This window comes from Antedon mediterranea, chromosome 5 (assembly GCF_964355755.1).
Source record: "Antedon mediterranea chromosome 5, ecAntMedi1.1, whole genome shotgun sequence".
Lineage (NCBI taxonomy): Eukaryota > Metazoa > Echinodermata > Crinoidea > Comatulida > Antedonidae > Antedon > Antedon mediterranea.
The window spans coordinates 3,488,937-3,509,554 of NC_092674.1; the positions used below are offsets into that span (position 1 = coordinate 3,488,937).

At 38.3% G+C, this 20,618-nt stretch overlaps 3 protein-coding genes across 6 annotated transcripts; 1 reads left to right on the forward strand and 2 right to left on the reverse strand.

Annotated features, from left to right (window-relative positions):
* Nucleotides 1-45: 45 nt before the first annotated feature.
* Nucleotides 46-12,227, reverse strand: LOC140050547 (protein MIS12 homolog). Of its 2 annotated transcripts, XM_072095795.1 has the most exons (9): nucleotides 12,184-12,227; nucleotides 11,599-11,741; nucleotides 11,392-11,459; nucleotides 11,233-11,271; nucleotides 10,997-11,119; nucleotides 10,533-10,616; nucleotides 10,209-10,329; nucleotides 4,786-4,886; nucleotides 46-262 (listed from the first exon to the last, which is right to left on the reverse strand). In XM_072095795.1, exons 2-9 carry the CDS (start codon nucleotides 11,732-11,734, stop codon nucleotides 218-220), a joined length of 717 nt encoding a protein of 238 aa, XP_071951896.1. In that variant the 5' UTR covers nucleotides 11,735-11,741; nucleotides 12,184-12,227; the 3' UTR covers nucleotides 46-217. The 2 variants fall into 2 exon arrangements, with proteins under 2 accessions (XP_071951896.1, XP_071951897.1); XM_072095796.1 differs by lacking the exon at nucleotides 4,786-4,886.
* A 34-nt stretch (nucleotides 12,228-12,261) lies between these two features.
* LOC140048871 (phosphatidylcholine transfer protein-like) lies at nucleotides 12,262-16,695 on the forward strand. The gene is made up of 6 exons (XM_072093676.1): nucleotides 12,262-12,785; nucleotides 13,071-13,188; nucleotides 13,599-13,678; nucleotides 13,883-14,057; nucleotides 14,540-14,607; nucleotides 15,005-16,695. The coding sequence occupies exons 1-6, from the start codon at nucleotides 12,606-12,608 to the stop codon at nucleotides 15,113-15,115; spliced, it is 732 nt and encodes a 243-aa protein (XP_071949777.1). The 5' UTR covers nucleotides 12,262-12,605; the 3' UTR covers nucleotides 15,116-16,695.
* Nucleotides 16,696-16,784: 89 nt separating this feature from the next.
* On the reverse strand, nucleotides 16,785-20,537 carry LOC140048870 (cobalamin trafficking protein CblD-like). 3 transcript variants are annotated; one of them, XM_072093674.1, is made up of 8 exons: nucleotides 20,435-20,537; nucleotides 19,816-19,877; nucleotides 19,442-19,574; nucleotides 19,104-19,321; nucleotides 18,426-18,525; nucleotides 17,981-18,117; nucleotides 17,618-17,704; nucleotides 16,785-17,337 (listed from the first exon to the last, which is right to left on the reverse strand). In XM_072093674.1, exons 2-8 carry the CDS (start codon nucleotides 19,825-19,827, stop codon nucleotides 17,131-17,133), a joined length of 894 nt encoding a protein of 297 aa, XP_071949775.1. In that variant the 5' UTR covers nucleotides 19,828-19,877; nucleotides 20,435-20,537; the 3' UTR covers nucleotides 16,785-17,130. The 3 variants fall into 3 exon arrangements, with proteins under 3 accessions (XP_071949775.1, XP_071949776.1, XP_071949774.1); XM_072093675.1 differs by having other exon boundaries at nucleotides 20,457-20,496; XM_072093673.1 differs by lacking the exon at nucleotides 20,435-20,537 and adding an exon at nucleotides 20,387-20,405.
* Nucleotides 20,538-20,618: the final 81 nt, after the last annotated feature.

A 20,618-nucleotide genomic window follows, 5' to 3' on the forward strand; every position in this document is an offset into this window, starting at 1 on the left:
ACAGCAGTACATAATTTATATACAGTTACAGGTACACGGGTGAAACACCAATATTGTATGTTAATGGTTGTTACTACTGTACTATTATTTAAACACCCACCCTCTTCTTTTGGTGAGATCCAAGCTTTAGCACTCCATTCCCTGTATGTTTAAGTTAATGGAAGACATGGTAAATTACATATTACAGTTTTATTGTATTCTGCTAGTTTAATATCAGTTAAAGCAATTTCTTTCTGTCCAGATCACCGTCATCTTCAAAGGTCTGTTGGGAAAAAACACAAACATAAAAATCAATATTTAAATTACTGTAGCTGTAATGCTCATTCTTGTTGACCAGACTGGCGTTATTTATTCACAGTATTAAGTGGGCTAATCCTGTCTCCATAGGTTTCAAGGTTGTCATAGCCGGGAGTGGTATTGGGGTTAAGCTCCCTTTACCTAAAAAATGCTCCCATACGGTGTGCGTCTCAAATAGCCTCTGACAACTAAAAGTCCAACTCCTGGCCTGCACGAATGGCTTAGTTCTTTCTTTAAGCCTGGCGAAACCTGCTTCCTACTGACAGGAGAAGGGACGAAGGCGAGCCATTGGCGCCTCAAAACCAGAAGCTTACTTGGACAGGTGGAGTTCATCAGCCGTGACAGGCAGTTCACCTAGGAGAAGGAAAACTCTGATTTTAAACCTCCGCTGCCTTGCGGCTATATCCATCCTGGAAAAGGCTTCAGGAGTAAACCTCAAGGACAAATCCGGAGTGAAGCCCCTAAGGCGGTTTGGAACATTGACTCAATCTCCTTCCGGCAGCTTCTGCAGCCAAACTGGTACCATACGTATTGCTCTGCTCTCCTATGGACTTTATCGGTAAAGGCCGAGAGGGGGATTCTGCTGACTGGGCATCGCAGGGTCCCCATATTTTTCTTCGCCCAGGCGTGCGCCCTGGAGAGGTCACTTCAGTGCTGTTGTAAAAAACGGCTAAAATCAACACGGGAGACAGCAGTTTACGAGTGATAAGCCAAGACCAATTGGCGTAGGTCAAGGCGCTACGGGTTGTCTCCGACGGTGGGAGGGACCATCGCAGTCCCACTGGTCAGCTATCGCCCGCCTCAAGCCGAGCAGCCCTCGGCCAGTAAGATGCTGACCCGCCACAGTCTGCCTGCTTCAATGGGTGCTTGGAGCTTAGGATTCTTCCGACAAGCGGACTGTAACTACTGCACCAGGCAAAAGATTAAAGAAAAGACTAAAGAATACTACACCTTGCGATTTGCAAGCTGGAATGTCAGGACCATGTGTCCTGGCTTTTCAAACGACCCACGAACGACCAATGACTTAAGAAAGACAGCTATCATCAACCGTGAGCTCAAGAGGCTCAACATCGATATCGCTGCATTACAGGAGACAAGACTCCCCTCGGATGGCAGTATAAGAGAAAGGGACTACACGTTCTTTTGGCAGGGGTTGGAACCTGACCAACCACGACTCCATGGAGTGGGGTTCGCTGTTAGAAACTCTCTTGTAGCATCAGTCGAACCACCATCCAAGGGCACCGCCCGAATCCTCTCACTCCGCCTATCAACATCTTCGGGCACAGTAAACATCTTGAGCATCTATGCACCAACTCTTTGCTCAACACCCGAGTCTAAAGATGAGTTTTATGAAGAGCTGGACTCTGCCATCAGAGGAATCTCAGACACAGAACATCTGTATTTGCTTGGCGACTTCAACGCCCGTGTGGGATCTGACCATTTTTCCTGGCCCAGGAGCATTGGACATTTTGGTGTAGGAAGACTAAATGAGAATGGCCAGAGGCTTCTGGAGCTCTGCAGTTATCATGACCTCTGCATTACCAACACATTCTTCTCCACCAAGCCTCAGCACAAAGTGTCCTGGCGACATCCAAGATCTCACCACTGGCATCAACTAGATCTCGTCATCACTCGAAGATCTTACTTAAATTACGTAAACATCACTCGCAGTTACCATAGTGCAGACTGCGATACTGATCACTCTATGGTGCGCAGCACAGTGTGTCTCAAACCAAAGCAAATTCATCGCTTCAGGCACATAGGATGCCCACGCATCAACACAGCTAAGACCAATCTGCCAGACCTGTGCGCTCGTTTCGCCCAAACCATCGATAAAATGCTGAAAGACTGTCCAAAAGCCAACTCTGAAATGAGACGGGCTCATATTCGTGATGCCATCTATACCTCCGCCAAAGACATCTTCGGCGTGAAAGAGAGGAAAACCCCTGATTGGTTTGAATCAGGAATTTCTGCGATGGAGCCAGCTTTAGAGGCAAAGCGTGCAGCGCTAATTGACTACAAAAGAGACCCTTCAGAAAGAACACTAGAGGCTCTTCGTAAAGCTAGAAATAACTCTCAAAAGATAGCTCGACAGTGTGCCAACCAATACTGGTTGAACCTCTGTCAAGATATTCAACTCTCTGCTGATCATGGCAACACTGGCGCCATGTACGCTGGTATAAAAAAGGCCTTTGGACCTAGTGCAACGAAGATCGCACCATTAAAGACCGCCTCTGGTACCATCATAACTGATCGTGGAAAGCAGATGGAGAGATGGGTAGAGCATTACCAACAACTCTACTTGAGAGAAAACATTGTCACTGACTCAGCCATTGAGTGCATAGATTCTCTCCCCATAATGGAAGAGCTCGACAATCCACCTACACTGGCGGAACTAAGCAAGGCCATTGATATCTTGGCTTGCGGTAAAGCCCCAGGAAAGGACGGTATCCCACCAGAGGTCCTCAAGGCTGGTAAACGCTCCACATTATTACTACAAAACCTACACGAGCTTCTGCTACAATGCTGGGAAGAAGGCTCAGTACCCCAGGATATGCGTGACGCAAACATCGTTACACTGTATAAGAACAAAGGCGATCGCAGCGACTGCAACAACTATTGTGGAATATCCCTTCTTAGCATAGTGGGTAAAGTCTTCGCACGTGTTGTACTAACTAGATTACAATCACTTGCAGAACGTGTCTATCCTGAAGCCCAGTGCGGCTTCAGAGCTGGAAGATCAACCATCGACATGATATTCTCAGTGAGACAACTGCAAGAAAAATGCCGTGAGCAGAGGCAGCCCCTGTACATTGCCTTCATAGATCTAACGAAAGCCTTTGACCTTGTCAGTAGGAAAGGTCTCTTCTCCCTAATACAAAGGATCGGATGTCCTCCAAAGCTTCTGGGGATAATCACCTCCTTTCACGAAGACATGCACAGCGTTGTGCAGTATGATGGCTCATCTTCAGATCCTTTTCCCATCAAGAGTGGAGTAAAGCAGGGGTGCGTTCTCGCGCCTACACTCTTCGGCATATTCTTTTCCCTGTTACTATCATATGCCTTTCGTCAGTCAAATGAAGGAGTCTACCTACATACTTGAAGTGACGGAAATCTCTTCAACCTTGCCCGCCTTCGCGCAAAGACCAAGGTGCGACGTCTACTTATTAGAGAGTTGCTCTTCGCTGATGACGCTGCCATCACAGCCCACAGTGTAGAAGCACTCCAGCGCCTCATTGACTGCTTCTCACATGCATGCGAGGAGTTTGGCCTTACCATCAGCCTTAAGAAAACGAACGTTCTAAGTCAAGACGCAGCCAATGCTCCTCCTAAGATCAAAATCGGCGATTATACTCTTGAGGTGGTGGACAAGTTCATTTACCTTGGTTCCACTGTTTCCAGTAACCTCTCATTTGACGCCGAACTCAACATCAGGATTGGAAAAGCGACATCAGCCATGGCTCGCCTAACAGATAAGGTTTGGAAAAACCGCATGCTGACTATAAACACCAAGATGAAGATCTACCAGGCTTGTGTCCTAAGCACCCTATTGTACAGCAGTGAATCATGGTCTCTTTACACCCGCCAAGAGCGCAGATTGAGTTCATTTCATCTGCGCTGCCTGAGAAGGATACTCGGCATCAAATGGCAGGATCATGTCTCAAATAAAACCGTTCTAACTCGGGCAAGTTTGCCCAGCATGTACTCACTACTTACCCAGAGACGCCTTCGATGGCTGGGCCATGTAAGGCGCATGGATGACGGAAGAATACCAAAGGACTTACTCTATGGTGAGCTTGTCACTGGAACTAGACCTAAAGGAAGGCCCATGTTACGCTTTAAAGACGTATGCAAGCGTGATCTTAAGTCGGGCAACACAAACGTCACAAACTGGGAGGCTGTTGCCTCCGATCGCAGTATGTGGAGATCCACTATCAAGATGTGTGTCCAAACAAGCGAGAGTGGACGCGACAAGAAACGGACGCTACTCAAGAAACGTAGAAAGGAGAGAGCATCCTCTGCTCCAACCGATCAGGAGCCAACGTACATCTGCCCAAAATGTGACAAATCATGCCGCTCAAAAATTGGACTTTTTAGTCACAGCAGGCGCTGTGACCCTGCACCGAATGACGGATAGAGGGCGCATACCTATTGTCTCTCGAGACAGACGGCTGCCAATAAAAAAAAATCCTGTCTCCAATCTCCCTTGTGAAATAATCCATTTGTACAATGAATAGTATAAAAATAGAAATAAATTTTGAATAAGTAAAACTTTCTTAGGGCCAGCTGTCTGGACTGGTGAATATACTGTTCTTGTAGACGTTTTCTTCTGAAGACACATGGCCGTCATTGATGGATACTTAGTATCAGTTGATTTCACTGCTGGTTTACTAGAGATCTATGTTTATACCATGCTATACACTTTTATTTTAATTATTGATGTTTTTATTATGTATTGGTTAAAGAAACAACTGTACTGTATTATACCTGTGTGTCATCTAGTTGTTTACTGTACACATCATTTAACTTGGACTGGATTCTGCCAACTTTACCCGCAATAAAAATGATACTCTCTTTCATATCGGACACTAACAATAAGAAAAATAGTGAACATTTAATTTTGTTATTTTGCTTACAAATGTTTAGCCTTAGTATGTTTTCATATTATTTATAAAAAAATTGTTGATTACAGAATAGTAGTGTGTAGAAAACAACAGAAAAAGAAGCCAAATTATTTTCATTTATATTACTCTGGTTCGAATCAGTGTTTTTTATTGTATTAATTTTTTGCTGGGCAATCCCAAGAAACCAAATTGTAATTTACTAATTGGTTAAACTAAGGCAATCTAACAACAGGACACTGAGCTCTCCTTGCCAAGATAGGAACTCGTAACAGTCCTTGGATCTTTTGTCTGGCGGAGACAAATACCAACAGTACTGTGGTATATATCAGTGTTCTCCCCAGGCCTTTGAAGCGTCACGGTACCGTGACGCTTGGGTTCTCTACCGTGACGCTTTACGGTCGGCCGTGACGCTTAAAACCTTATCCGTGACGCTTAAAAATAACAACAATCTAAAAATAGATTAACAGGCAGGAGGTACGGTACTTTCTCTGCGGCATGCATAAAGAGCCTAATGCACACGAGACACGTGACATGACCACTAGACGAAAAACAAAAGACTGCGTAACAAAGTGTTAATGTTATGCGCGATTTGAACGATTTGCGCAATTTGAAATTGCGCAAAAAAATCCTTGCGCAATTTGAAATTGCGCAAAGAATTCTTGCGCAATTTAAAATTGCGCAAGGATTTTTTTGCGCAATTTCAAATTGCGCAATCAACTTGCGCAAGAAAATCTTTGCGCAATTTTAAATTGCGCTGCACAATTTGTAAATTGCGCAAGGTAGTTCTTGCGCAATATGACACCTTTGCGCAATTTGAAAACGAACTGTAAATTTTCCCATACATGGCTAGGCTAGGCCTAGGCAGAGGAGTTTAAAATTTAGTATTTTATTATATAAATAAGACCATTTCAATGAAGATAATGTTTAATACTCACTTTTTAAGTTTTTAATATTAGTTTAGCTAGGCCATGTAACCTAGTCAGTATCAGTAGTCCAGATCCTAGCTAGGCTAGAGTAGTAGGCTATAGCCGGCCGCCCGCGCCGCGCCCGCCTGGTGGAACACCACCGCTTCGTTTTCCTTCGTCGGTTCTTCGACGGTATGCTAACTTATAACAATATTTGCACTACTAAAATAAGGAAATGCAATATTTATCTTTAATTTTGAATCATTCTTAGAAATTACTATAAAAATATGGGTGTGCATGATTTCACAATCTGTCGAAAAACCTTGCGCAATTTGCAGATTACTTGCGCAATTTAATACGTTGCTTGCGCAATTTGAAACACATGTTTCAATTCAAATTGCGCAAGGATTTTTTTTGCGCAATTTCAAATTGCGCAAATCGTTCAAATCGCGCATAACATTAACACAACTGAGACTCGCTTTCACCGGCCGCCGCCGAGAGATGTAAACACGTGTTTTGTTACTGCCATGTCTCTCTTTCGATCTCTAGTATTTGGCTGTTGTCTAAAATGTAGTAACTTGTATATTGTAAATAAAGTAAATGATTGATTGTATTATTTTTCTTGTAAAAATGTTATGTGTATTAAAAATAAATATCGATGATATTATTATTTTCAATATCACACTGAATTAATCGACTCTATCGGTGGGATTTACTCTTTCGTCGGTAACATACGCACGTCATCAAATGATTTCTAGGCGCAATTCAATGCTAGCTGCTTTGATCGTATAATACATTCAAGAAGGCTACGATCGTTTTCCTATTTGCTAGTGCGCTAAAGTCTTATTTCACTTAACTTAAGGTACATTTGTACATCGGTGCTAGAATGTTTTAGGCCCTACTTCGTGAGAAAGTCGAGTGACAAGGGATGTCACATGGTATTGTGATATCAGTACTGCGATACTGTATGTCACATGGTGCTTTCACCGGCCGCCGCCGAGAGTGTAAGCACGTGTTTTGTTACTGCCATGTCTCTCTTTCGAATGTTTTCCTATTTCCTAGTGCGCTATGAAGTCTTATTTCCGGGCAACTAGAGGTGTCTTACTAATGAGTAGGCCTATTGTTTGATTTCATCGGGATTTGCCGCCGATGTTTGTATTTGAACGCAAAAAAATGTTTTTTTATCGCATATGTTTACCCGCCGGCGGAAAAAAAAGTAGGCTACGATCGTTTTAATGTTTGCTAACGCGCTATGCGGTGTCGTTTCCGGCTAACTACCAGTGGTGGCGCCAGCGGGGGGGCTACGGGGGCTCTAGCCCCCTCGTCGGGGAGCCTAGCCCCCCCGTCGGGGAACACGGGTACTTTTTGTCGGGGAATATAATATACAGTAAAAAACGTTCGCGTTCACTTCATATAGCTTGTTCAGCGCCTAGAAAACCACGACGTTCCATTGACCGTGAGAGTACGTCAGAGGGCTATTATGCACTTTTATGCATTCATTTATTGCCAGCGATCTAACTTACTACTAAACATTAGCTAGGTACGCACTTGTCTGGCGGTATCCCTTTGTACGAATCGTTCAACGTTGGGTCGAGACGCGTGATATCAAGTTCCATCCAGGGACCAAAATGTGTAATGTAGTTATTTTCCAGGCGAAGTTTACCGACGGTTACCGAAGGGAACACGGGTAGACCCTACTTTTTGTCGGGGAATATAATATACAGTAAAAAGCGTTCGCGTTTACTTCGTAGCTAGCTTCAGCGCCTAGAAAACCGCGACGTTTCATTGACCGTGAGAGTACGTCAGAGTGATATTATGCACTTTATATGCATTCATTATTGCCAGCGATCTAACTTACTACTAAACAATAGCCAGGTTCGCACTTGTCTGGCGGTATCCCTTTGTACGAATCGTTCAACGTTGGGTCGAGACGCGTGATATCATGTTCCATCCAGGGACCAAAATGTGTACTGTAGTTATTTTCCAGGCGAAGTTTACTGACGGTTACGTCGTGTACTGCGTCGACGTACGCTACACTACAGCAAAAACGAATTATGTTAATTGTTCGTATGTTCACCAATTTTTTAATTTACAAGTAACCTTCTGTACCGTGGGGCACCTAAAATAAATTTTTCATCCATTACTAAACAAAAAAACATGCCATTTTCGCTTAGCCAACATCTTATTATAGCTAAGTTATTACATTTTCAATGTCCTGTATGTCATGAATTTCTCACCACTCGGAAGTCCAGATGGTACGCACGCATACACTTGGAAGGAATAAACTTATTTCCCCGACTGAAAAAGGTCTACGCTTGCGTTTTTTAAGCCTCTAGGCCTGATGTTTCCGAAGTATTTTTTGAAGACCTGCAGCTCTAGTTTTAAACAGTTTCTTAGCTCAGCCCCAACAATAAAGCTGGTCATATTTCGAAGTACAAGAAGTGCATTTTCCGGGCTAACATCTCTATTTTTCAAACATTTCTTAGCTCAGACACAACCTTGATAGGGACTTATATATTTTGTTTCATGTTTTGAAGTATAATAAGTCCAATTTCCGGGACCTTTTATTTTTTAAATTGAAAAATATGGATTGAAACAGTCATCGCGCATCGTTTTTTTGCACGCAGTATTTTATTTATGCATTATAAAAAAATGGAAAAAATGGCTACCCTAAATCTGATTAAAATGACCTCAAATGACGCTAGAACGCGTTGCTTCCGGGGGCGAAGCCCCCTGGACCCCCACCGGGGGCCCTTGGCGGCCCCCTGGCCCCCAGCCTAGTGATGCTCGCATAGCCCCCTCGTCGGGGAATGTAGCCCCCGCGTCGGGAAGATCCTGGCGCCACCCCTGCTAACTACAGTTGCCTACTGATGAGTAGGCATATTTTTTTTTCATATATCGCGTACAGTATGTTTACCTGCGGAAAAGTAGGCTCAATCGGGCTGTTTGCTAGCGCGCTATGAAGTGTCCTTTCCGGCCAACTACAGAGTTGTCCTACTGATGAGTAGGCATTTTTTATTTCATCGGGGAATTCCCCTTGACGTTCGTAATGAACGCAGAAAATGTTTCTTATCGCGTATGTTTACCGGCGGAAAAAGCAGGCTACGATCGTGCGGTTTGCTAGCGCGCTATGAAGTGTCTTTCCGGCCAACTACAGAGAGTTGTCCTACTCATGAGTAGGCCTAGTTTTATTTCATCGGGGAATTCCCCTTGACGTTCGTATTGAACGCAAAAACATTTTTTTATCGCGTATGTTTACTGGCGGAAAACGTATGCTACGATGGTTTTACTGTTTGCTAGTGCGCTATAAAGTTTCGTTTCCGGCCAACTAGAGTTGTCCTACTGATGAGTAGGCTAATAGATTAGGCCTATTTTTTTCATTGGGGCTTCCCCCTGACGTTCGTAATGAACGCAAAAAATGTTTCTTCGCGTATGTTTACCGGCGGAAAAAGTAGGCTACGATCGTTTTGTTGTTTGCTAGCGCGCTATAAGTGTTATTTCCGGCCAAACCAGAGGTGTCATTCAACATAAATGTTATGTGCGAGAGTACCATTTCCGGCCATCTAGGGTGTAAATTACCCAAAATCGCTTCGCCACAGCCCCAACCATGGTGGGGCTGTGACTCAAGTACTTAGTGTCGGAATTCCCCCTCCCCCCTCGGGGGGGGGGGGGGCGGCCCCAAGCGTGACGCTTGATTTGAATCCTGGGGAGAACACTGTATATGTACATATTCTCTGTTAAGGGGCATGAAACTGAGCAGCCACAGATAAACTCATTGATCTCCAGAGCTCGGCATACTATGTACATATTCTCTGTTAAGGGGCATGGAACTGATTGTGTCGCAGCCACAGATAAACTCATTGATCTCCAGAGCTCGGCATACTATGTACATATTCTCTGTTAAGGGGCATGGAACTGATTGTGTCGCAGCCACAGATAAACTCATTGATCTCCAGAGCTCGGCATACTATGTACATATTCTCTGTTAAGGGGCATGGAACTGATTGTGTCGCAGCCACAGATAAACTCATTGATCTCTAGAGCTCGGCATACTATGTACATATTCTCTGTTAAGGGGCATGGAACTGATCGTGTCGCAGCCACAGGTAAACTCATTGATCTTCAGAGCAGTCTCGGCATACTATGTACATATTCTCTGTTAAGGGGCATGGAACTGATCGTGTCAGAGTCACAGATAAACCCTTTGATCTCCGGAGCTCAGCATACTATGTACATATTCTCTGTTAAGGGAGGGGAAGGGGGAACTGATTGTGTCACAGCCACAGATAAAGCCATTGATCTCCGGAGCTCAATATCCTGTTGTCAGATTGCCTTGGTTAAACTGTTGACTTGCATAGTTTTTGAAATACAAATAATATACCTCCTGCTTGGTTGCAAATCTTCTCCATACTCTCTACCTTTGATAACACGTTGTCTAATTGATTCTGCACTTTTTCCATATCCATAATGTACTGCTTCAGATACGCATTCGTATATTTCACCTGAAAAGGTATGGAACTCAATAAGCATAAATAACAAATGTTACTGTAAAAACACATGGTTATCCCGGTTTTGATTAAGTAGATATTATTACTGTTGTTTTCAGTCATTATTTTGACTATTAGAAACCATTTTTTTTTATTGTTGACCACACCCCACTACGCCCTCTAACACTATTGAGTAAAATTATGACTATTTTGTGTACATTTTGAATCTTGATTTGAAGTTGTTGTATTTCATCATCTAACAACTGTTCTTCGCTTTCTGTGTAATTATTTTCTTGATTGACCTAGTTAGAAAAAAAAATGCAGCAGATTATTCACCAAGAAAAAAACATCAGTTAAATGAACATTGTTTTGTTGAATATCCTATTTTTATGTCACATAATACTGTAGTAGTTTTTTGACAAATGATAAAAAAATCATTTAAAGCACCTAAAAAAAATTGTAATTTAAAGCAAAAAATAGTCAGATTGTCTGTCAGAAAATGTTTTTTTTGGTTCAATTTAACCATTATTTTTTTCATTCTGGATGTGAAATTATTATTTTGGTTTTCTTTTATAATATGGAAGGAAAAAACTAAATAAATCAGTAAAATTGCGTAATGCCTATCAAAGTCTAATTTTAATAATCAATTTTCAAACATAAATGTTATTTAATAATGTCTTACCACATCACAAGTCTGTATCATCTTGCTAGGAATATGGAAGATGTTCTTCATCAGGTACCTTTCAAGTTTATCACATGCTCTGTCAAAACGAACGCGAAAATGGGATAGAAGTTTCTGAGAACCCTAAAGGAAAAAAAGTTAATTTAATTACTCATTTTTTGTTATTTAATATTAATTTTTTCACTTTATAAATTAACTAAAAGTGGAATTTTTATATATATGTATTGTGATCTTACCTCACGCACAATTTCTTTAGACACTCCATCTTTTTCAAACTGCAATACAATAAAAAAAACAATAGTTGGTTCACATAATAATATTATAATAGTTGGCAATGTGTTTTGATTGGTTTTTTAGCAGATAACTTTTGACCAATCAGATGGCAGTATACTTACTTCAGATACCAAGTATTTCTCTAGTAGTTCAATGCCATCTCGAAGATATTCAAATATTGCATTATACACTAAAATAAAAGAAAAATGATTTATGATGAGTTTATTCATGGAGATTCTTTACTCCAATGTTTATTTGAAGTAGTTTTGAGCAGTAAATTTATAATCGGATGTAAATATGTTCGAACATGGGCTTTTGGTATAGTGTACCTCCATCAACAAATGATTTTGGTGTAAATCCAAAAAACTGTGTCTCGTATTCGTTTTTATCGTCAACTTGAAGAACACCGCTCTCTTGCCGCATGGACATCCGACTGCCACTGGTACTGCTTTGATCAACACTCATGCTCAGTCTAATCGAAAATTAAAAGAATGTTGATACTGTATAAAACTTTGTTTAAATCTTTTTAAATTACTGATAATGAAATTGAAGGTAACTTTTAAAACTTCCATTTCAAGTGATTTATGTTAAAACCGAAATGTAGGCCTCTCATTAAGGGATTAGCCTGGCAAGTTATTCTTTGCCTACTTCCTGCTGCTAGCCTGGCTTCGCAACACCCGACAAACAATAAATAAGTCCGGCAAAGCCAGTCCGGTCTGCGGGTCATTTCATGATCAGCAGCTAGCAGGAGGGCCTGGGAATTCATCGAATAAGATTTAAGAACTTCCTATTTCAAATTGGCTGAAACAATTTTCGGATAAATGATCCGATTCAATATCAGTTATCTATTGTTTAAACTACGTGATCTAAGATAAAAATAAAATATATTCGCAAAAAAACACAATTTTATAAACCTTGATGTGGCTAGTCACAAAAAGTTACCGCCGTTTTTGCGTTTTGATTTTCATAATAATAAACACTGCTCTCAACGGTGTTGATTTGACTAAGCTACTCAATTCCCAATTGTCGATCGATAATATTTTGATCAATTGGAGTGATTATTCGATCATCTATATAACAGATAAATAACATATTTCCGAAATAATATAGTTATGGTAACAACAAGGTAAACAATTATTTATTTAATTCGATCATTTAGTGTCATTCAGACCTAAGTAATTTTCATTTTGTTCTTGATGGGCGCAGCCATATTTGTTTTGATATGCGTACTCTGGGAAGGTGGATCCATTAAAACTATAAAATGAGTTGCCATTAACCTATACAAACCGAGTCATACCGCAAAATTGATGTAGTTGATTACATTTTTTATAGGCCTATGCTCTTTTTTATATTAGAGACGGAGAGAAGGGGAGCGAGAGACCTTTTAATTTTCAGAAGAATGTTTGAATGCCAAGAATTCGAAGATGCTTGTAAAGAATTAGACAACCCAATAGTAGAAGACTATGAGTTTTTTGTCGAAGCAATGGATGTAACGATATATCGAAAATACAGAGAGGTTAGCGATCATTTTGGATGTTGTTCTGTGTAGGCCTAGCTAGGCTAGGCCTACTCTAGTCTCTACTCCTCTACTCAGACTGTCAGTAGTGTCAGGATCATTTTCAGCTGGACACAAGCAGCCCATTTTTAGGTCGAAACGTCCCACTTTTGATATACATTTATTGGTAGCAACTTTTTTTTTATAGACTAGTAATTTGCCATTCATAAATAATTAATTGTTTTTAAATATGTAAATCTTATTAATATTAATATATTGCATGCTTTTATTTTATGTCTTTTTCAGTCATCTGGACTTTACGAATACAAGATATTCGGTGTACTTGAAGGTATCTCGCCAGACATATGTGCAAAAGTTTATACTGATTTGGAGTATAGAAAACAATGGGATACTTATGCTAAAGGTACACTCACTTGATAGACGTCGTCATGGTACTGAGATTGTCTTGTTTTGCAATACTGTACACTTGTCATATTCGAGTGGATCGTTGAGTAGTTTTTCCATTAAGTACTTATTTAACGGAGTATTTTGAGCGTTGAGATTGTTTTCTTTGTCAACGTTTTCTATTCGAATGACTTTCTGTTGAGCACAAATTTACAATTCGAATACAAAAAGTACTCAACGAATCTTTACGTTGACAACGAAAGTTCCCAAGCAAATACGACAATTGTGTGTTCAACTATATGATGGTTTTCAATATGATTTCTGTGATTTTTTTTTCTTTGATTCACACATTTTACACATTTTTTAATGTATTTTTATTTTTGAACTGTTTGTTATAATTTTTTTTTTCCTCTATTTTATTTATTTCAGAATTACATGAATTTAACGAGAAAGAAAAGACAGGCATTTATTGGAATGTCAATTTTCCATTTCCAATGTCTAATAGAGATGTATCCTTTTTATAATTTTTAATTTAAAACAAATAAAACATTTTCAGAATACATGAGTTATTTTTATCCAGGGATGCTTCAATGATGTTGATGTACAGTATGACCTTTGACATAAGTTTTTTTTTTTAGTTTAACTTATGAAGTTAAAAATGAACATTGTACAGTATTAGTAATTACATAATTTGTTCTTAACACTTAACTCAGTATGTATTTGTGCGAGAAATGAAAGAGTTTGATTTAGATGATGGGCGGCACGTCTGGGTGGTTCTGGGTAAAAGTTCGCTCTTTGAGAGTATACCAACAAAATCACGAACAATCAGAGTAGACGACTTCCAACAATCTATGACGATGACAACAGACGGCGGTTCAGGCACAAAAGGTATTTTATATTATTTTTATAATTAGATTTTTGTGATATTGTTTATTTTTTGCAGTTTTTCATTGTGAATACACACTAGTAAAGTCAGTCATGTTTGTGGTACATCATGTGTTTACAATAGGAAACTAGGAGGGCACTAAGAGAGCTGCCTACAGCTATTAAACCATCCTTTAAAATCTTGTGAAAATTGGGCAATAACTTTTTGAGTAATCCTGCTATTACTAACTAACAAAATATAGACAGAAACAAACACGACCTCTTGGAATTCTGGTTGAGGTAAAAATAAAGTACATATTATAAGGAAATTCTCAGCGTTTCTCAACCATTTGGTTCTTGCAGTATGTATTTCACCTTTTTCAATAATTCTTTTTGGTTTTTAGATATAAACAGCTTTTTATAAAGGTTTATTATTATTTATTTATATAAATGGCATTTCTATAATCAATTACTAATATTCTGGGTGATTGTTTCATTTATTTTAGCTTTCATGCATTATTATGACAACCCAAAAGGCATGTTACCGACATGGTTAATAAACTGGGCAGCTAAGGTAAACTTATCTTATTTATATTGTTCATTCAAGGTTTCATATTGAGTAAGAAATAGACAACCATAGTCAGAGAAAATAATTACAACGCTTAAGCTCTGTCTACACTATCAAACTAGTTTGACAAACATATGCCCATCAAACTAGTTTGACAAATACATGCCCAAATATGGTAGTGGTATGACATCATGTTTATATATGGGCACATATTTTTTTGTCACATAATGTTTGATAGTGTGGACAGAGCTTAAGTTTGTCACATAATGTTTGATAGTGTGGACAGAGCTTAAGAGCCAATAGAAAATTGTGTTGGCTCTAATATCAAGTAAATTAACTAATTAAAATAAATTAACATCTAAAAATTAAATTAATATTTATGTTACGTATATATTTCCTACAGACTGGTGTTCCAAATTTCATTGCCGATATGAAGAAACACTGTGAAAAATATCCAGCTTATTTAGAAAAGAAACGAGAGAAAGAAGAGAAGATTGAAAAGGGAAAGAAATAAAATGAAAAACAGGAGAGAAAAAAATAGAAAAAGATGAAGAATTGATAGAGAGGTCGTAAGTTGTAACTGAATTAACTATTTCAAAAAGCAATAAGTTATTTGAGCACTGAGCAGCTAATATTTAAGTAATGATAATATTTATAAATGCTATGCATTATAAGACTATTTGTAAGTAAAGCTAATTTTAAGATTGCTGAGGTGCTGGGTTTTCAGTCCATTCATTTTTTCAGTCTAGGATTTAGATTGATTTTTAATATTAAACTATGGGATTCTCTTTAAATACATTTTTACCCAAAAAAATGGTTTGGTATTTTTATATACCGTATCCTCGGGTATAAATTCCCACTTCAGGTCTAATCCCACCCTACTTTATGTCTGATTTCACAAACAGGATATCCCGTTTGGTATAATTGTCCAGTATTGACTTTTGGTATGGATGTAGGCCTCTCTTTAGCCAGATGAGTTTTTACAAGAAATGCTTACCAATCATTTTTTTTTCTGAACCAGCGTTGGCCCAATTTCGTGTTCTAGGTGGGTGGGATTATACCAAAGGATATACGGTATATGTTGAATAAAATACAGGTGGTGTATTATTTAAAATGATACACCTGGACAAACCAATAATCAATTTTACCGAAGTTTAATAGCCAGGCAAGTCTTGTGTACTCAGCACAGTGCCATTCTATTATGGTTTTGTAATGGACTTATATATTTGTAAGTTCTATTATATTATACTTGAACTGTGTGGTATCTAGCTTCCGTATGTTAAGTACTCTATTGACAGTTTAGGTTAGGCCGTGATAAACGATACTTTCTCTAAATTCAGGTCCATTATCTCTAATTCAGGTATATTTTCATAGAATAATAGTCATATGCTGTATTTGTGCAATATTTTCACATAATAGATATTAAAAAAATATTTTTATAGTCTTCTATTATATAATTTAAAATAGTTGAGATGCTTTTTTTTTAGCTTGGTGCTGTTAATGTTATTACTATAAAGCGTGGTTCCCACTAGAACGCAACGGCATAGCGACTCAAAGTGCTGTATTGCGTAGTCACAAGTGGGAATCATCGACGCAGCAGTGCTGCAAAAATCGCTACGGGAAATCAAATCAGTAGGAAATCACATAGTACAGAGCGTAGCCAAGTACGTGGGTTGAACCATGTCAACGGCAACGTTGATGCGCAACAAGCAGGTTTGATTTTACGTTGCGTCATTGGGTAACCACGCTTAAACTTGTACTACTGTTTTTAAGTTTGATAGAATAGAGGCTTAAAGCACAATGGTATCATGACCAAAGTATGGGAAATTGTCGCTTTATAGGACCTTAAAGCATTTCTGTACTCTTGTAAAATTAATAAATTTACATTACTAATTAAATCGAGTCGGATTTAAGATTATATGTAATGTCTGACAGTTTTAGTTCAATTCCCTTCAATTTTTAATTCTCTGCACCTTTGTACTAGTAGTTCATCAGAACACTACTGACACCCAGTTTGGTAGTTACCGAAAACAATACTAGATATATAATACAGTATTTATAAATACTGTATATATTATTATAATTACTACTTTCCAATCACAAACATAAAAACACATTGTTTCCAATTTTCCATAAAGCATTTTAATAAACTATGGAACATAGGACACTGCTAAAGATATACTTTCCCCTGAAAAAAAAACATGTTTAAAATTTTTGTTGAATAAGCAATTCACCTGAAAATAAATAGTCAAATTTTCTAAGTTTTTGGATAAATTTAACCTTTTTTTTTTTTATCAGTGAAATACAGTAATTATGTTTGTGGTGTTTTTTCTACAGAAGTTAATAACTTGATTAAAACTGCAATGGCCTATTCAGAGACTGATTATACCCATCTTTATTTTTCATGTTTTTGAGGGACAATACATCTTTAATATCGCAGTATTCAATTGATCATAATAAATAGCTGAGAACAGTACTGTCTGATCAAATTTTAAAATAAATTAAATAAAATACTTGAACTAAAACTTCCTATTCCATTCCATTAAACATTATCTCCTTCATCTCATCACAGTCCGGGGGTGCATTTGTAAATAGCGTTCCCACAAATATATGCGTACCCCAGTCTCTGTGTCGCACACATTTGCAGCATCCAAGGTCCTCAATTTCAAAGCCTAGTTTTCTAAAACGTTCATCAGTTTCAAATAGTGTTGTGTTTGGGTTGCTTGCGCCTACAAACTAGAGAGAAAAAAGAATTTTAGTTTCAGTAAATTTTAAACATATAGGTTTTCCACAACATAACAAAGCAAGTGTACTGTTGATACTCCTATTCATGAATACACAGTAGTGTGTATATAGTACCTGAAAATCTCCACCATTTTAATTTTTTTTTTCTAATAATCTATTGAAGAGTGATTTTTTTCCCTGTTTCTACATAGCAGCAAGTGTAATAGATATTGTCTACATTATGTTACAATGACAGAACTGCAAAATGGATTGTGATGCAAGAAATACTCACCGCTTGACCAGACGAAGGGTCAATAAAATCCGCCCAGAACCCTGCCTTTGTTAACGATTTACAGATCTCCACAGCGCTAGTGATAAACTAAAAGGAGAAAGAAGTGATGTCAATTTCAGAATACGATGGGTTCTCAAAATGATGTTCTCGCACTAAGTCAGTGTTTTTCCAGGGCAAGCATCAGTGTGAAGTTATGTGGAAGCTTGACTGTTAGTGGCAAATGTTACAAGACGCTTGACCGTTAATGGTAATTGTTACAAGACGCTGGACTGTTTATGGTAATTGTTACGTGGAAATTGTTAAGAGAAGATTGACCGTTGATACAAGATTTGTGAACACGATGCAGACTGGTTAATAACTTACGTTTTCTAACAACTCTTCTCTTTCAACTTCTACTTCTGAACTCCAACCAGACATGTCGCTGTTTGTTTTCTGACAGAGTGTCAGAATTGTGACGTGTCCTTTAGATAAGTCAACATCTGGGAATAATTCACTAAATCCTAATAAAATATTAGGAAGAATATAAGTGAAAGTTCAGCAATTCATTCATTTTATAGCCAAAAGCTCTGCCCACACTATCAGAAAAATGTATGTGCCCATATCATATCACTACCATATTTAGGCACAGATCACACTTTTTTTACCAAACTAGTTTGATAGTGTAGACAGAGTGTGATGTGCCCAAATATGGTAGTGATATGACATCATCATGTCCATATGGGCACATTTCATTTTGTTGGCACATAAATTTTGGTATTGTCGACAGAGTTTAATAAATCATAATGGTGAGTATTTTTAATTTTAGTACCTTTTACTAAAGAAGGTGGGCAATCTTGTGCAATCATTTCTAAAATATTCTTTGGATTTTTGTAAGCTTCTTTCATAAACTCTTCTGCAGATTCTTCACTCTTCAGAAAAAATAAGATCATATGGAATAAAACATTCATTATTTATAGAACTGTAAACTTAAATGTATAATATCCAATAGTTTTGAGACAACACAGCTATTGAGTACAATAGTCATTCTGCTAATTATTTTTCTGAGCATACATAGAATGACTTTTGTACTCAACAGCTGCTTAGTTGAGCGGTGCGTTGATATTCTGTGAAGGAGAATGTAACATTAAATTGGTTTTTGTTATTACTGTACATTCTGTTCCTGTTACCTGCCAAATCCCTAGTTATAATGAATGTTAGGATTTCTGGGTGATCATTCAATTTGCAAGGCTCGACCCACATTATGTTTTAAAGGTTCAACTTGTGCTATTTACTTGTATTGTAATGTAAATTGTATATTGAGATCCAGCCACTGATACCCACCACAGCATTGTCATTTTTTATACTGAAAATTAATTAATTAATTTGAAACGATAAAGATGAGGAAATCTAAATATATATATATAATATAAATTATATTTTTATAAATGGAAATTATGAATAAATAATGAATGAATAAATAAAAAGGTAATTAATTGAACTGGTTTACTTCAGAAACAGCATTGACGAACTGAGCAAACACAGCAGCATGTCGGTCGTGTCGTAGAGGTTTATATAGAACATCATATGTTGTTTGGTCAGGTGAGGCAGCTATTGGTTGCGGTTGTTGTTTAAGTTGCGTTACTACGCCAACATTTCCTGGTAATGAGAAACGCTTATCATGTTCGGAAAGAGGACCTAACTTTGTGTCTGGCCAATCAATTCCCTCTGTGTAAAACAAGAACATTTGTGTTGTGAATGTAAACTTCAGGATCATTTGATGTAATTGAATGTTAAAAAAGATGCAAATCTTTATAACTTTTAATTGTATTTATTAATGTACTCTACCATTCGTTTTTCTTTCTTCTTCATTGCATTGTTTTTGTAGAACAGAATTAGAAAATGACCTTTGACATAACACAGTTGAACGAAGAGTTTTAAGACCAGGCAAATAGGCTATTAAACGTGCACGACTTAAAAACTGTAGAAAAGAACCAAATGAGAATATATTAATATTTTGTATTCCATCCCTTTGTATATCATCTTGGAATAAAATGTCAATGCAATACCAAGTATATTAAAGGCCAACAACTTTCCTTAGATATAGAATTATGGTTATGTTAAACAAAACAAGTTACAGTATTTTTATCCTCCAACTTGTGTAGGCCTATGTTGGAATTAAAAAGGATACACCATACAAATAAAAATGTACAAACAAGCACCTTGGACATCATGCACGAGTTGTCCTCGAATAGAAAGAAAAGGATCTGTTGTTGTCCTATTCCTATATAAAAATAAATAATGAAATATTAATTGAACAGAAACACTGCAAGCAGCACTGAAACAGGCCTCTCTGCGACTCTAGCCTACTATTTAGTACTATTGCTCAGCGAGTGGCAGTGGGACCGTGACAGTGTGGTGTCGCAGGTCACAGTGCATTTCGGCCGCCAATCAATCATACATATTCAAGAATAATTACAATTCTGCTCTGGTGGCCAAAATAAACAATACATATTTTGTCCTTTTTGGCGTTTCATGAATTTGGCAATTCCATAACCGGCGGCCGAAATGATCAGACACCGTGTCGCACCTGCCTTCCGTAAGTAGCCTAGGCCTAGCTACTACTAGCCTAGTGCTAGAAGTAGGTTAGGCCTAGGCCAGTTACTAGTAGTAGTAGGCCTAGGCCTGTAGTACTTAGTAAGCCTACCCTACCTAGCTAGCTAGCCTAGCCTACCTACTAGCCTAGGCCTAGGGCCTACCTATAAATCTATTTACGCTAGTAAATTCACTAACAGATTTTATATTTAAATTTTACTAGTAAGTAATATTAATAGCCCACACTCTATACAACTGGATTTTTTGCCTGAATAAGAATAAAAACGGAAATTTTGTAGGCCAGTGGCCTACGTTTCGTGAGTACACACAGAGTGACGATGGAAAAAAAATGTATGTGATTGATATAGCGCCACCAACGATCTGGTAAACAACCGCTGCGCGTGTCGTCACGTCTGACCTTTAAATTGGA